Raw genomic sequence first — 16,933 nt, forward strand, 5'->3', positions numbered from 1 at the left:
CATGGAGAAGGAGGTGAAGAAATTATGTGAGGATCAACAGATAACGATGGAGGACAAAATACCTTTGCATTCGGTTTTCCAGCTAGGAGCTGAGAAATGTGAAAAGAGGATTAAAGATCTTGAGGAGGAACTTGAGGGGGGTTTTAAGGGGAGAAAAGTGAAGGCAGAAAAGAAACAGATGATGGAGAAACATACTGTAAGTATGTGATTGTCTGCCGAGGTGTCTCCCCCTGGATGAAAGACGAGGTCAACGACCCCACGCCAGGGCTGGCAGAGGAAGCCCAGGCCGAGGGGAGGTTATATCCCAGCTTGAAGGGACTCCCCGGTGCACCGCCCCCTCCCTACATCTGTCCAGTGCTGACCCTGGAGGGTGGCACTCTTTGGGGACCGGAAGGGAAAACAGGAACCGTTAGAGGCGGAGTTGTGGATTTTCAGGAGGATCATGCACCATCGACGCCTGTACGCGACACCAAGGGGGTCAATACAGGAGTGTCGCAACCCCTGTCGGCGGCAGCTACATCGAAAGGGACTCAGTTCGAGTCAGCTGCTGGAGCATCAGGTGGGGGTATAATTATACCAGGTGTGACTTTCCTCCCGCCCTCTCACCCCAGCTCAGAAGGAGCTGAAGAAGCTCAACCTGTGGCTTCCACAAGCGCAGATCAGGTGACACCGCAACGGCCTAGGCAGGGAAATGCATCCCAGGAGGACTGGACTTCAGATGAAGATATGCCTGTGTCGCCGCGGCAGAGCCCATCGAAGGCGAGCCAAAAAGCCTGTCAGGAGCCAGGGGTTGGCGACCTAGAAGAAGGCCAGTGGCAGGGACAAGTAATAGGGAAAATAGCTACTAACCGAGAAGCTGTGGTAAGGTTAGAAGAGACCTTGAGAGACTGGGAGGCGGAAGGCGTGCCAGCACCACACCTATTAGCACAAACGCTTGAAGCATTGGAGAAGGACCTCGCAGCGTCAATAGGTAAGACTCGGAAATCCCGAGAACTGTCGAACCTGAAAATTGAAGGGTTTGTCCCAAGCGTTCGGGGTGCCCCAGGGAGGAGAATCCTCCGGTCTGGAAAGGCCCTGCAGGGCCTGAAAAATAAAAGACAGTCGATCTTTGAGAAGAACCGGAAGCAGAGTGTCGGATTGCAAACTGAGGAGGAGTCCTTCTCAATACCTCTACTGCAGGGTTTAAGGGGCGAGCCAGTATACCAGCCTTATAACATCAGAGATTTGGAGGCTCTGATGAAGCAACTGCCCCCTATTACAGAGGGAGGAGCTGCGTGGCTGAGGAAACTGGGGAGTCTTACTGAAGGAGAAGAGCTTGCCCTGGGAGATTTTCGTGCCATGGGTGGAAGGGCCTTCAGGGGTGGAGGCCTGGCAGATGTGGAAGAGATAGCAGAAACCACATGTCAACCGAATGATGTCCCCTATGCAAGGGTGCGAAATGCTCTCTCTGACGCAGTGCGTGAGAAGTACCCGACCCCTAATTCAGGCACTATGCCTAGAATATTGTGGAGCCCAGAACAAGCTCCTAGAGAGTTTATAGAGCATGCAAAGGAACAGTGGATTGTGCAGACAGGAGAACATCCAGGACAGGAAAGAGAACATCGGGCGTGGTTCCGATGCGCGGTGTTAGCTGGTTTGCCAGAACGAGTGAGAGCAGACTTACAGAAGAATCCAGATTTTGCGGTGGCAAATTCGGTAAAATGGGAAAGGCATGTAATACATCGGTTAGAGCTTGAAAAAGACGAGGTGACCAAAAAGAAACAGGACTTGGAGGAGGCGCAAGGGCAGTTGGTGAAATTAAAATTGGCTGAGGCAAGAGAAAAATTGAATGAGAAGAAAAAAGAAAGTAAAGAAGGTGCCAAGAAAATGCTGGTGGCAAAGCCTCAGGGGGAGCCGGGGCCTGATTGGCCAGATTTGGACCCAGTCGTGTATCCTGATGACCGATGGCCCGCCAATGGACCAAGGCAAGGAAGACCCGCGGGGAATTGGGGGGCTAATAGGTCGTTGAGGGGGCGTGGTGGATCTCAAAGAGGAGGCGGACTAAGGGGTCGTGGTCTGGGGGGACCTATGCTGGACCCTGATCTGTGTAGAAGGTGTGGAGGACGAGGACACTGGGCTCGTAACTGTCCTACGCCATGGCTACCAGAAATAAGTTATCAACCACCACCCCAGGTACAGAGAGTGCCGCGAGGCAGGACATTCCAGACAAGGGGACTTCAAGCTCCCAACCCTGGCATGGCGCCAGTGGCTCAGTATCCCCTGGCCAACTGGGGCAGGGAGGAGGAGCTGTACTGACGGGACCCACAGAGACCCGGCAGCATGGGGATGGCAGACCCTCTGTTGCCGATGACCGTGGAAGGGACTGAACTGACCTTCCTGGTGGACACTGGAGCGACTTACTCAACGCTGAGACAAAAACCAAGCAGTGCCACACTTTCCAATCACATGGTCAGTGTTGTGGGTTTCTCTGGGGTTCCAATGACTCTGCCGACAACCAATCCAGCCCTGACGGTGCTGGGAAAACAGACATTGAAGCACAGCTATGTGGTGTCTCCCCATGTGCCTGTGAACTTGATGGGCAGGGATTTGCTCATTAAACTGGGGGCCACTATCATGTGTTCAGCTGATGGATTAACAGTGACACTTCCAGGAGGAAAAGAGTTCTTTTGCCTGGGGACTTTTTCAAAGAACCAGTATTTGCTGCAAGACTGTGAACAATCTACAGCGGATATATACTGGGGTCGGTTGGTGGATGAAGGCATTTTGAGACTTTATCAGCTGTGGAAACCTTGGATTATGGCCTTGGCTGTCTATTCTCCTCCGCGAGACCCATACCACGTCACCCTCTATTATGATAAGAACGAGGACGAAATTTATAGAGACCAGTTCCAGACTGAACTTGAGAGTCAGACTTGGAACATATGTTCTCAGAACATCTATGTTGGTCCTGAAGGCGTCGCTGCAGGAGTAAATTTAACCGAAGAACAACGGCCTTGGTTCAAAATGGGGCCTGATTCAGTGCCTCACATTACATTGGCGGTCCATGAGGGTCATCAGGCCAGGGAGCTGGGAACAATGGTCAGGAGAGCTCTCGACGAACCTTGTTGGCAGCCCACTCAGATTCCAGATGTCTGGTATTCGCCAAAATGCAAAATTTATCGCATCACTGGTCTGTCAGATGACGCAGTGGTATTGGAGCATAAGCAAATCTCAAGAATCTATGGCAGTGAAAGAGTAGATCATGCTGACGCAGTGGCCGCACTTGCGACTCTTCCTGATACTTTGTGGTCAGCTGGGTCTACGGATGTGGGCCTGGCAACTTGCTCGCCGGTCTCGTTCCAGCTAAAGTCTGAGGTACCAATTTGGAAACCGCAGTACAGACAGAAAAGAGAAGCAGAGGAGGGAATTGCAGAGACAATAGAAGGGCTATTGAAAGTAGGAGTCCTTGAGCCTTCACAATCTTACTGGAACACACCCATTTTGCCAGTAGAGAAGCATGGGACAGGAAAGTACAGGATGGCACATGACTTAAGAGCCATAAATGCCATCCTACGTACTGATACTGTGCCTGTTCCAAACCCGTACACAGCTTTGACGGCATTAACACCAGAGCAAAAGTGGTTTACGTGTATTGACCTAGCCAACGCATTTTTCTGTCTCCCCTTGCATGAGTCTCTTAGGGACATTTTTTCATTCACATACAGGGGGCAACAGTATAGATACACACGGTTGCCACAAGGGTTCGCCCTCTCCCCGGGCATTTTCAACCAAGTGCTGAAAGAAGCTCTTTCACAGTGTCAACTCCCAGAGGGGTGTACACTGGTTCAGTACGTGGATGACTTGCTCATCGCGGCTCCGTCTGCTTCGGCGTGTACGGAGGCCTCGCTTACCGTACTGGAGAGACTCGCTGAGTGCGGGTTCAAAGTGAGTAAAGACAAGTTGCAGTTGGTCCGACCAGAGGTGACATTTCTTGGCCGTGTGATCGCGCACCAGTCAGTGGGTTTACTGAACACCCACCGAGATCAGATTCTGACACATCCAAAACCACGCACAGTCAAGGAGTTGCTCTCCTTCTTAGGTTTAACGGGATACAGCCGTCAGTACATACCAAACTATGCAGGCAAAACAGCCCCTTTGAGGGATTTGGTAAAAACGGTAGGTGTCCGTAACCTTAAGGCTGAACTGCCATGGACATCGGCCACGGAGTCGGCATTCATTGCATTGAAACAAGATCTCTCGAGATCTGCTGATCTTGCCATTCCTAATTATGACGAACCCTTCTATCTAGATGTTTCAGAAACAGATGGGATAGTGAATGGGGTTTTGTTTCAGAAAAAGGGGGGAAGGAGAGATGTACTCATGTACGTCAGCATCCGCCTGAATCATTTGGAGATAAGACACCCGGTATGCACGCAGCATGCTCTTGGGGTGTCAAAGATTATACAAAAAACAGCACACATAGTGAGGGATCATCCATTGAAGGTGTTGACCACCCACAGTGTGGTGGCATATGTTAACTCACAAGCCTTCACCATGACACCATTGACACAACAGAGAGTGAGTAAAGTCTTAGACGCTCCTAATCTGACATTCACACATGAAGGAATCAATATGGCAGACTTGATGGGTTCGGGTGATCCGCACGACTGTGCTAAGAGAGCTGAAGTGGACGAAAAAATAAGAGAAGACTTGAAAGCAGAACCTCTGACGGGAGCTGAAGATTGGTTCACGGATGGATGTTGCTACAGAGATGACGAAGGGCTGAAAGCAGGCTACGCTGTAGTTTGCAGAAAGGGGACTGAATTTGAGGTAAAGGAGGCTGGGAGACTTGAAGGGCAGCAATCGGCCCAGAGAGCAGAAGTAATTGCTCTAAGTAGAGCCCTGAGACTCGCGAAAGGAAGGCGAGTCAACATTTACACGGATTCAGCTTATGCCTTTGGAGCAGTGCATGTGGAGCTAGCCCAATGGCGGAGAGCAGGATTCAGGACAGCAGACAATGCACCAATCTGCCACAAGAAGGAGATGGAGGAACTCGAGCAGGCGTTGGGAGACCCAGAGGAGGTGAGTATCATAAAGTGTAAAGGTCACTCCTCGGGGACTGGCATGGTGGCCAGAGGAAATCAGGAAGCCGATCGAGCTGCGAAAGAGGCAGCAGGCTATAAAGCACTACGGCAGATCGTGCAAATAAGTGTGGAGGAAGAAGTAGGAGTCAACATGTTGGAGGAGGCCAGGAAGGCCCAAGAGGAGGCGGCCCCGGAAGAGAAGGGGGTCTGGAAGAATCGAGGAGCATGGGAAGAAGGAGGTCTCTGGCGAGGACCTGACGGACGACCGGTGTTGACCGCCAACCTAGCGGAACAGAAGATTGCAGAAGCACATGGGCTTGGCCATGTGGGTGTGGCCCAGATGGAGAGACATCTGTGCCATTGGTGGCATCCCTTTTTGAGGGATATGATTAAGGAAAAAGCTAGGACGTGCCTGATCTGTGGGAGGCACAATCCAAAGCCAGTGATTAAACCGGAGGCAGGTAAGTTCCCCATTCTAGAAAGACCAGGGGAAGAGATTGTCATTGATTTCACTGACATGATTGATGTGGGACCAGGAGGAGTCCGGTATTTGCTGGTGTGTGGATGCTCTGACGGGGTGGCCCGAAGCGTGGCCAACAAAGAGGGAGGATGCAAAAAGTGTGATTAAGTGTTTAATCAATCATTGCATCCCCCGGCATGGTTTTCCTAAAAGAATTCGCTCAGACAATGGAACTCATTTTAAAAATAAAGATTTGGCAGAAGTAGAACAGAAGCTGGGGTTGCAGCACCGATTTGGGACGGTGTATCATCCTCAGTCCCAGGGGAAGGTGGAAAGAATGAATCTAAACCTGAAAAATAAAATAGCTAAGATTTCTGCTCAGACGGGGCTAAATTGGGTTGCAGCCCTGCCAATTGCATTGATGATAATAAGATGTTGTGTTAATCAATCCACAGGTTTCACACCATATGAGCTGTTGACAGGACGACAGTTTCCAGGTCCTTGGACAACAGTCCCGGCGGAAGAAAGTATAAAAAGTAATAGAAAACATGCTGAATGTTGGAAAGAATTAAAAGCTCTTGTGTCTAGTTTCACACAACAGGTTAGAGTGGGGGTGAATGCGGTGGACAGGTCCGTCCCCGACGCCAAGGCGGTGTGGCTGAAGGTCATTAAGCGCAAGTGGAGAGATCCAAGGTGGACGGGGCCATTCGAGGTGACGGCTCGTACCACCAGTGCGGTTCGGTTGAAGGGAAAGGGTGAGACCTGGTTCCATTGGTCTCAATGCGCAGTGGCGGACGAGAGCTTACTCGAGATAAGCTCCACCCAAAGTAACACGGGGGGGAACATAGAGGCAGAATAATCCTCTCCCCCTGTGCAGCGGTTCTCCCCAGCAGTCTACCTGGGGAGACGAAGAAAGAAGAGGAGCGTCACGCACCAAGCATCAATTCATTCCAGGCTCATGATAGGCTAGGGCTCTAGTCTAAAGTAATTGATAGTTTAAAGGAGTCGTAATAGTCTTGTACGTTAATCGCATATTTTTATATTCATAATCTTATACTCTTATCACGAAGTTTAAAGTAAAAGTAAAAGAGCCTGGGGACAGTGATCATGAAACTGTGGGAAAATTGGAAATTAACGGGAATGTTGGGGTTGATAAGTGTTGTAACGTGTTTGTTTGTTCATTGGCAGGCAGGTGAATTGCCCAGACGCAGAGGTCTATCCGCTCCAAAGTCCAAACCGATCGAGCCGTCGAGAAAATTCAAGCGCGAGGTTGGCTCAGGTGGGAACGATGGGTGTCTCAAGGCCAGTGGGGGAGTCGAGTTTGGGTATGTTAATGGGTCCACGACGGCATTTACATTCGATTTGTGTGAGGTAGTTAGATGCCCAGGAGACGGGAGCAGCTGGAGAACATATGATGTGTGGATTTGTTATCACCCTATGGTGTGCTACCCTAAGTCGGTGTGGGGCCCCTCACAGGAAGGAGACATTTATAGTTATATAACGGATCAGTGGTGTTCTTGGCAGGATGTGGTTGCTTGGACAGGAGTAGGATGGCAGCCAACAGTGCCACAGGCCCTTGAAGGGATAGCCATTCAGAAAGATTATTCTGTTACACATAACCCTGTCACTCTCTCTCTAGGACCGTGGAGTAAACTCCCGGAAGCAGCCTATGAGGGAGGGGCGTTCTATTTAGTAATAGGGGTAGATAAAGCAGGGACAGATCCAACAGGGATAATTCGGGTGAATTTATTCAATCCAAGATCTAAACCGGTAGGGAATGACACTGTAATGAATCTCACAGAGCAAGTGGATCCCTTAGAGACAGTTACTTACCAGGACTCAGAAGAGAAATGGTTTGTGGCCACAGATTACACTAGATTAAAACCTCAAGAGTTAATAGAGCGTGCCACAGGTTTTGGTGATAGGAATCTTTGGTTAGATTGGGTGGCTCAAAATGCTAAAGAGCAGGAAGTGGTTGATTGTGTTGCTTGTGCTACAGCTAGGCCTCGTCTGTTCACTGAACCCGCTCCTCTGTATCCAGAGGATGAGTGGGGTTATGATTGTATGCTGAGATTAACTAGAGAGGCGGTGAACACAGGTAACTGCACCACTTTGTCAGGTTTATATCCGCCAATTGATAAACGTACACAACCAGGTTCATTCACACCTAAAAAGGATAATTATACATGTTTTGAGTTCTCTACAGACAGTGTGAGATACACGTTAGGAAGAATTGATCCAAGCTGGTGTCAGAGGACAATCCCCGGCAGGACTACCAATAATGTAAGTGACCCAAATACCATTATAGGCACCTGGGCAAGGGGTGGGCTATATTATTATTGTGGGCAGTACACTCTTTTGGTGCAGGTTCCACTGGGGAGTGTGGGAACATGTGCTCTGGTGCGCCTAGGAGCACCTTTGATGCTGATAGGAAATAGAGTAGAGACAGTTCCACAGCAGGACACTGGTGTGTTGACAGCTAGACGTAGGAGAAGTATGAGGGGTGTGCACAAATATGACCCAAGATGGGACTCGCCAACCTGGATTGACTCAATAGGAGTTCCCAGGGGAGTTCCAGATGAGTATAAGTTAGTCAATCAGATAGCGGCCGGTTTTGAAAGTGTGTTTCTATGGATAACTCCAAATAAAAATGTTGATCGCATTAACTATGTTCATTATAATGTGTTGAGACTCTCTAATCTCACTAGGGACGCGGTAGAAGGCCTTGCGGAACAATTGGGACCGACGTCGTTAATGGGAATCCAAAATCGAATGGCCCTTGACATGTTGTTGGCTGAGAAGGGTGGTGTGTGTGCCATGTTTGGGGACATGTGCTGTACTTTTATACCCAACAATACGGCCCCAGACGGTACGGATACTAGAGCGCTTGAGAGTCTGAAAATGTTATCTAAAACCATGCATGAGCAATCAGGTGTGAACACTGGACTGGGAGACTGGTTCACGTCTGTCTTTGGGCAATGGAAGAGTGTTGTTATGTCTGCCATGTTTTCTTTTGTTGTTTTTCTTGCTATATTAATGATCGGATGTTGTCTCATCCCTCTGGTCCGGCGGGTTTTAGTAAAGATGCTGGAGAGAGCCCTGAGCTTGGGCTCAGCTGGTTCAGCGGCGCCTGGGTCCATGATGCCCTTGAAGGAGATTGTAAGCTGGAAGGAGGAGTGAGACAAATCCTGGTGTAAGTTGGTCTCGCAAGCGAGCCCAAGAGGAGGAGTTGTCACGTAAAGGAATGTTATTTTTCTGTTATTATGTTATTATTCACATGCACAATCATTATTTCATCATTACTTCATTAGTCTGCATCACTTACCATTATCATTATCCGGTTATCATCCTTATTATCATGTATCATTTACCACTCAGTATATTGGCCAGGGCACGCAGAATGACACATTCTAGATGCTATGCTTCATCATGCAGCATAGTGATGGGTCCACAGTAAGTCAGATGAGGACGCTGAACTTTCGGTGGCCGAGACCAACAATCTTACACAACAGCACACTCGTCTTACACAATTGTTATGTTCCCAGACGCTGATGATGGGAAACATCTGGTTTCAAGTCTGGGAAAGGGTTGTTGTTGTTCTGATAAGATGACTCCCAGGAATTGTTCTGACGTCATAAAGGCTATAAAGCTTTCTGTATCGGGCTGAACGGGGAGTCCGGCCTCCCACACTGTGTAATACGTGTGTGTTTAATAAATCACTTTTTGGACACTCCCTGAGACTCTGTCTGCGCTTACTTTTCCTTCCAAATCAAAAAGAACCATTACACAAAGAAAATCCACTATTCTAGTAATGCATCTGACTGTTACAGAAAACAAGTACTGGAGAGGACACACACACACACACACACACACACACACACACAAACACACACACACACACACACACATTTTAAATGTAAAATAATCCTCAAAACACAATATTTGTGTGATGCGTGACTTTAGAGTGACCTAAATGTTTTAGATAGTCAAAGACCTAAAACCGTATTTGGAAAATAGAACAGATACAGTAGATTAGATAAAATGAGATAAACTGGAATAGACAGCAGCATTTGATAATGATAAAAATACCAGTTTGCTTTATGATGTGAAAAATTGTTATTCAGCAACCTACAGACATAATTCTAGTCTCACATGTAATTTATTATTTTAAAATCAGTTCTTACTACTTCTATTGATTTTTATTTCTGTCTTCTTATCAGTACTCAAATAATATTAACTGTGATGGTTTGGATGGATTTGGTCACAAAAATTAATGTCAGCTTGAAATTAGTTGTAAAAAATCATGATTGCGTGCTCTTCATGGCTAAATGATAAATGTGTAACAGAACATTTGTGCTCACTTGGGTCTAGTAGCCATAAGTCATAAGTCATGTTTTCATTTTTATGTCAATGTGGATTTATTTTTGGTTTTATTGTAAAATAAATATTGTATTGTAAATCCTTTTTTCTTTGGCACATCCAAAGAGAATCCTCCATCTCTTTAGCTGCCAGACGCTCTACTATGTTTAGCAGGTGGTAGCTAATTCATTGCAGATTACTGGTATACTACCTGTGTACACAGAGTTTTGAATTAGCAGCAGCAGCTGGCTGTTGTGCCAGGGGACAACACTTTTATTTCACTCCCATTGTGTGTGTGTGTGTGTGTGTGTGTGTGTGTGTGTGTGTGTGTGTGTGAGGGAACAAAGAAAATCATCATTGTAATTGTTACACATTAAAAATTTACATTCTTTTCCTTCATTTTTGTCTTTTTTCAACATACATGGTGAGGGGGGGGTTAGCGTCACCACCAAGGATCAGGGTCGAAGTGTTAGTGATGACCTAAAGTGATGTCAAAGCTCAAACACTGTACAGTAAAGAAAAAAGATGTAACCGTATAATGAACAGCGGCGTCGCCTTATATTCAAAACTGTAAATTGTTTCTGAAGTGGCCGTGTGCGGTTCTGGGAGGATCCTGGGCTCAAGGTTTGCTGCAGGGTCACTAAAACAAAATGAAATGAACAAACATGAGAGATATAAGTAGCAGGATAATGTAGAAGCAATGTTTAGTCAGTCTCTCTATTTGTTCCTTTACCTCGGATGATTTGCAATCTGAGATGGTTATCTGCTTTTTCCAACTGTCCTTTCCATTATCTGTATGTGACTGTTAAAAGATTCGGGATACATTCGGGATACTCAGGGTTAAAGTAACATTTGAAAGCAGGATTAGCTATTTTGGCTTCTTAACAGCCACTATGTCACTGCTGTGGACGACCTAGGAAAGGTTACATTAGACTAAATTCAAAAGGAAAAGCAGAGCTGTAAGAGTAGGGAAACACTATCCTTTTGTAACCTCAACTAAAAGCCAATCTATAGCTTTCCTTCTCTGGGATTGGCTCCAGCCCACCGCCAACCTGTCCAGCATAATGAGCCCAGTGTGCAGTCGGCACAAAACAGTAAAACCTGGACAGTTTACCAGTCTATCACGTAGCTTAAACCTGACTCAAATATCTGCAGAAGTAAATGGCATAAATCAAACTGTCAATAATCATCCATGCCAATAACAGAAGTGTAGGAGTCTTCATCTGGTGCGTCTTATATCAATGAAATCTGGTGTGTCTTTCATAACACTACAGATTTTGACATTTTTCTGCATGGAGAAAAAAAGATCTCATCAGTGTATTTGGTAGCATTTGTTGAGGTTTGTTTAGCAGAGCCGTTGCAGAACTTTAAGACTCTTTACTGACTGCTTTTCCATTAAACTGCATGAAATGTTTCATATGTGAATGACCAACTCAGTCTTAGATGCCTATTTCACATTTACAAAGCATGGAAAAATGTGCTTTCACATAGCTAAACAAACTATTTTACAACCCCATTAAAAAGGATTATTGAAATATGCTTTATGCATTTTTCTGTATGACTCGTACAGCTGATTGAGAAAGTAAAAGCAGCATAGCCACTTAATTTTTACTCATGTGTTTTTATGTGTTCTTCTTGATCAAATACTGCTTATTTTGCTTAACCTCTTATGTTTACGAAGAAAGAAAAGAACTGGGGAAAATTCAAAAATTCAACTTAAAGCCAGTCCTAAGTCTTCAGTTCCCATCAACCATCACTTTGAATTGCTTTAAATATGTAAGGTAATGACCATCTCGCTCCAATTGTATAAAAGGCCCCAAAGTTCATAGAATAATTCTATTGGTGTTTATAAGTTTATATAAGTTTATCTACTGTTCATTGAATATTCAACCCTCTGTCAGTTTGGGCCAGCCCATCGTCTGGTGACATCATCCAGTTAGTAAGGTGGGCAGTTTAATGTCGGATGAGCAGTGTTGGTCCGGTGGGGGTGCACTGATCCCTGTGGGATGTTATGTGTGCGTGAATGATGAGTGAGTATTAACCTGTGTTGCATTTTGCATTTGTTTGTGTTGATACTGACACATAGAGTGAGCAGTTTGAAGTGTTCTATATTGTTCTGATCTATAAATATGGTTATGTTAATTATTTTCTTCCAAATCAATGGAAAAAAGTTACTGTCAGACATGGATGGGGTTGCCACCAATAAAAACACAGAGCTCACAGGTTTCATGTCAGCCAGTGATATTTTTCAGGTGTTACTGTTACTATTGTTCAGGATTTTGCCCAACAGTGCTTGGTGTTCAAATTGTGCAGCATGAAACAGCATACAGGGGGAAAACAGTGTGGTGTACGGATTTATGTGTGAAGGTAAAGTTAAGACTGGTCTGACAGGAAATGAGCAACATGGCTGCTAGAGGTACAGGCAAAGTTTAGTCAGTTAGCCTCAATATTTGAACTAAATTAATGTCAACAGTATTTGCTTGGATGATGTCGGTCCACCCTTCTAAGCCATAACAGTTTCAACTCTTCTGGGAAGACTTGCACACAGTTTAGGAGCGAGTTTTTGACCATTCTTCCAGAAGTTCCTTTGTGAGGTCAGACACTGATGTTGGATGAAAAGGTTTGGCTCACAGGCCTCGCTCTAATTCATCCCAAAGCTGTTCTATTAGGCTGAGGTCTGGACTCTGTGGAAGCAGGTTTAGTGATGGGCTCTTCTTGACAGGCCTGCACAAAGAGCGTGACATTTTCCAAAATGATTTGGTTTCATTGGAGCTAAGGTGGTAAACCCAAATCCTGAAAAACAACCCCACACCATAACTCCTTAACTTTACACTCGGTACAATGCACAATGAAGTATCCTAGCAACCACCAAACCCAGACTCGTCTGATTGCCAGCAGAGAAGCATGCTTAAGCAACAATTAAGCATTAATCTCTGTCTCTCTTCCACAGCATGTCTTTATCCTGTCTTCGTTCTCTCACCCCAACCAATCACAGCAGATGGCCCCGCCCCTCCCTGAGCCTGGTTCTGCCGGAGGTTTCTTCCTGTTAAAAGGGAGTTTTTCCTTCTCACTGTCACCAAAGTGCTTGTTCATAGGAGGTCATATGATTGTTGGGTTTTTCTCTGTATCTATTATTGTACGATCTACTGTACAATATAAAGCACCCTGAGGCGACTGTTGTTGTGATTTGGTGCTGTATAAATAAAATTGAATTGAACTGAATTGAAATGTCAACAGAAAGACAGAGAACACGTCTCCAGACCTCAACAGACCACTGGAGACGTATGTAACACCACTGCATCCGACACTTTGCATCGTGCACTGTTAGGTAAGTGATAACTTCAAAATGTGTTGTATAACTTGATGAACTCAACATGTGGGGGTTTTCAACAGCTTAAGAATAATAATAATTGAAACACTGGTGAATGGTAATTTTGACACTTTATGGTGTGGGGAGAAGAATATTTTGTTCCAGCTGGATGCAGACCATAATCATGTTTTAGCATTAAATTCATCCACGACTCCCTGACCCTAGTGTTATGGTTATGACTGGGTTTAGTTCTGCCACATGCCAAATGAACTAAACTAGATATATTTCTAATGAAGCTGATCATTTTGTCTTTATAGGTTTTCTTTTAAAAGCTTCTATTTGGGATGGTAGGCCCTGCCGTTGGGTCACCTGGTGGATATTTAAAGTTTAAACTGTACTTCCTAATATTGCCAACAAGATCAGATTTTGTAGAAATATTTCATAGCAGGAAATTCTAGAAATGAGCTGATCAACTGAGGGAATTACAAAATAGATGTTTGTTCTGAACCCTGGCTTCTGGTTTGATATTTGGTCCTAATTGAAATTCCCTATCTCTGGGATGTACTTCACACGGAAATTAATAGAAAGCTGCATTCGTTATGCGTTTGTTTTTCCTTGTTTTCTGCTTTCGCCTACCAGGGGAGGTAGTTTGGTATAAAAATACAGTTATAGATGCAATCAGACTGTGTGTTCAGAGGGCTGCAGAGACTGAGAGTTTTACTGTGTGTACATTCTGGAGGGGTGATAGTAAAGGTCGAGGGCAGTTATGTAAAAATTGGACTCAGGTGGCAACAGAATTTTGTTTGTGCCAACAGATGGAGAATTTTCACACTTACACCAAACCAAACCCAGCAAATGTAACACACAAACGCACACATCATCAACAACACATCTTTAACTGAAATCTTTTGGTACTTCTTGACTTGTTCACTTTATTTCCTGAATTTAAGCGATAATGAAAAGGAAGTACAGTCATTTAGACTAAAGATGGGTTAACACATGCACCAAGGGTTTACAACAATCCTATTATAAAAGCACAGAGAAGTCATTATGCGTTTACTGCTGGCTCATTAAAAAACAACTCATATTTCACAACACAGGTCATCTTTCCTTCCTCTACTTCTCTAGTGCCAGCATGACGAATAAATGCTCCTCAAATGCATAATTAAAAGTTTATCATTTTAAATGTACCTGCTGACAGAGCTTTGGAACCAACAGGGACATGAATAATTCATGCACACCTCTTTGAGTCTGAGGTATATTAGACACACACCCACAGATTTGTTTGGTGTTTACAAAACCCATCATTTAGGTGTAAATATGTTCACTGCCCTCTGACTGATGACTAACAGTGCTGGGAACAGTACGCTGCTGCAGGATCTTAAATGGCACTTTTATCAACACAGTGTAGGCCGAGCTCATGATAATGATCACCTGTTTGGCAACACAGCAATCAGGCCAGACGGGTTTAAAAGGAAAAACAACAGAAACATGCAAACAGCAGGTGAACATAAAAAATTACGCAGAGAGAAATCCAAATCCAAACGAGTGACATGACAAATGAAAATCTTTCAGTTATTGTTGTTTTTGCAGCTGCTGGATGGTATGGCATTAAGTTGCCAGTGAAAGTCAAGGTAGCCTCAGGTTTTGCTCAGAGAAATCATTCAGCATTATTTAACCCTGCATGGATAATTTATCATGGGAATATTATTTAAAAAAACACTCCATAACAATCATTAGAGGATAATAATGTACAATGAAGGTGCAAAGCAACAAAAAAGAACAGAAAAAACTATTCAATTACAGGAGACAATAAAAGCCGTCCTATGCAGCATTTTGCTACCAGTGACGACTGCGACACTGCAGCTCGGGACTGTCCGAGTGGAATGTGCTCAGCTCTGAACTGATGTCACATATATAATGTTCCTACATTATATGTAGTATGATGATAAATGATTACGTGCTGCATGATTTATTGACATGCAGGATTTACTAGCTTCACCAGAGTCTCATGTTCACATAACTTATTACTAACTGACAGCTAACTGGTCTTTGCAGGTCCCAACAAATCCTCGGTGTGATCCCAGTTCTGCCGCTGTGCTACACGAGTAAAAGCTGAAAATATTCAACTTTAATAACATTTTCCTTAAAAAATCTCAATCAATCAATCGTGGGATTAGATTCACTGGTGAGTCTCAATAGCCTTTTGGTGGTGCAAAGCCTTTGTTTACATATTCTTGATGAATAGGCCGAACACAGAACACTGTAACATCATGTAATAACTGTGGACTTGTGTTCTTCTTGCTCTCTTCTGCTCCCAGTCTTTGGCCAAACAACTATTAACCCTCTGAGATAAGATTCCTTAATAAGATTTCCCTTAAAAAAATCTTAACAATCAATCAGTCATGGGATTAGACTATATTTACTGGTGAGTCTCAATAGCCTCTTACAGAAAGCTCTGCCAATGGTTGCTAAAACTTGTAATTACTCAAAGTTTGAATAACATTGATCTGTATTTTTCATAAGGTGCTGATCTTCGATCATATATCGATTCTTCGATATATATATATATATATACACACACATATATATATATACACACACATATATATATATATACACACACACACACACACACATATATATATATAGATATATATATATATATATATATATACACACACACACACATATAGATAGATAGATAGATAGATAGTTCACTTTAGCCCAAAGCCTCCTAATTAATAGAATTATTCAATTTAATTCAAAAGAAAGAAGGCAACAGTGCAGAGAAAACTGCACTGTTGCCTGTAGTGAAATTAGTGCCAACTTCTCATTTTCAGTGCTGTTCACCGGGAGGTGCCTGCTCACCTCATCAGGAGCCTCAGAGGAAATCCTTCCAACATGTTTGGTTTTAACTGAAATAAATCTATTGGGAATCGTTCCAACTAAAATATAGTTACTACAACTCTAAGAGGATGTAAGTACCACATTCTTCTGTGTCAGTCAACATATATTAGCTAGCAGTTCAATAGCAAACTTGTCACTGATGCCTTTTAAATTATTGGAAAGAATATAAAATATTTGCCATTTTAATTCATTATTTGTTATTTCATTTATCTTTGATTGACTGAACACTAGTTTGTTTTATTTAAGTCAGAGACAGAAGACCATGTCTATAAGTCTATAAATGTTTTAGCATGCTAGAGAATAACACCTGCACACCTGAGCTGAACACAGCTTTACCTGAAGTGCAGAGCCAATCAAGTGGCTACACAGTATTAGCTGAGAGGCCTCTGTAGGTAGAGATAAAGTTTTACAGCAACAAGTCCAGGAAGAGGTGTCAAAAAGGTTGGTAATATGAGCACAAAGGAAATGGTGCATTATTGTATTATTACACTGGATAAAGATATATAGGAACGTGGGAAAATCGATTCATAATAGTTGTTACTACAGCAAAGTGATTACCTACAGTCTGTATCCAGACATCCATCCATTCTTTCTCTTCTGCTTATCCTTAGGATCAGGGTCACGGGGGGCCTGGAGCCAACTACCCAGCTACCATAGGGTATAACCTGGACAGAGCCAGTCTCACGCAGGGCTAACACAAAGAAACAGACAACCAGTTATGATCAGAATCACCAGTTAACCGAACTCCTGGTATTGTATAGATAAAAAGTAATTATTAAACGTAAAGAACAGACTCCTAACTAAATATAACTAACATTTTAAACATGCGTT

General features: G+C 44.1%; 1 protein-coding gene across 1 annotated transcript; it reads left to right on the forward strand.

Annotated features, from left to right (window-relative positions):
- Positions 1–2,188: 2,188 nt before the first annotated feature.
- LOC146524150 (uncharacterized) lies at positions 2,189–8,764 on the forward strand. The gene is made up of 2 exons (XM_085131526.1): positions 2,189–7,806; positions 8,232–8,764. The coding sequence occupies exon 1, from the start codon at positions 2,320–2,322 to the stop codon at positions 5,689–5,691; it is 3,372 nt and encodes a 1,123-aa protein (XP_084987652.1). The 5' UTR covers positions 2,189–2,319; the 3' UTR covers positions 5,692–7,806; positions 8,232–8,764.
- The last annotated feature ends 8,169 nt before the right edge of the window (positions 8,765–16,933 follow it).

This window comes from Neolamprologus multifasciatus, chromosome 2 (genome assembly GCF_963576455.1).
Source record: "Neolamprologus multifasciatus chromosome 2, fNeoMul1.2, whole genome shotgun sequence".
Lineage (NCBI taxonomy): Eukaryota > Metazoa > Chordata > Actinopteri > Cichliformes > Cichlidae > Neolamprologus > Neolamprologus multifasciatus.

Bases quoted from the DNA above. Each gene is read 5' to 3' on its own strand.
- LOC146524150 (XM_085131526.1), top strand. From the start codon at position 2,320: ATGGGGATGGCAGACCCTCTGTTGCCGATGACCGTGGAAGGGACTGAA.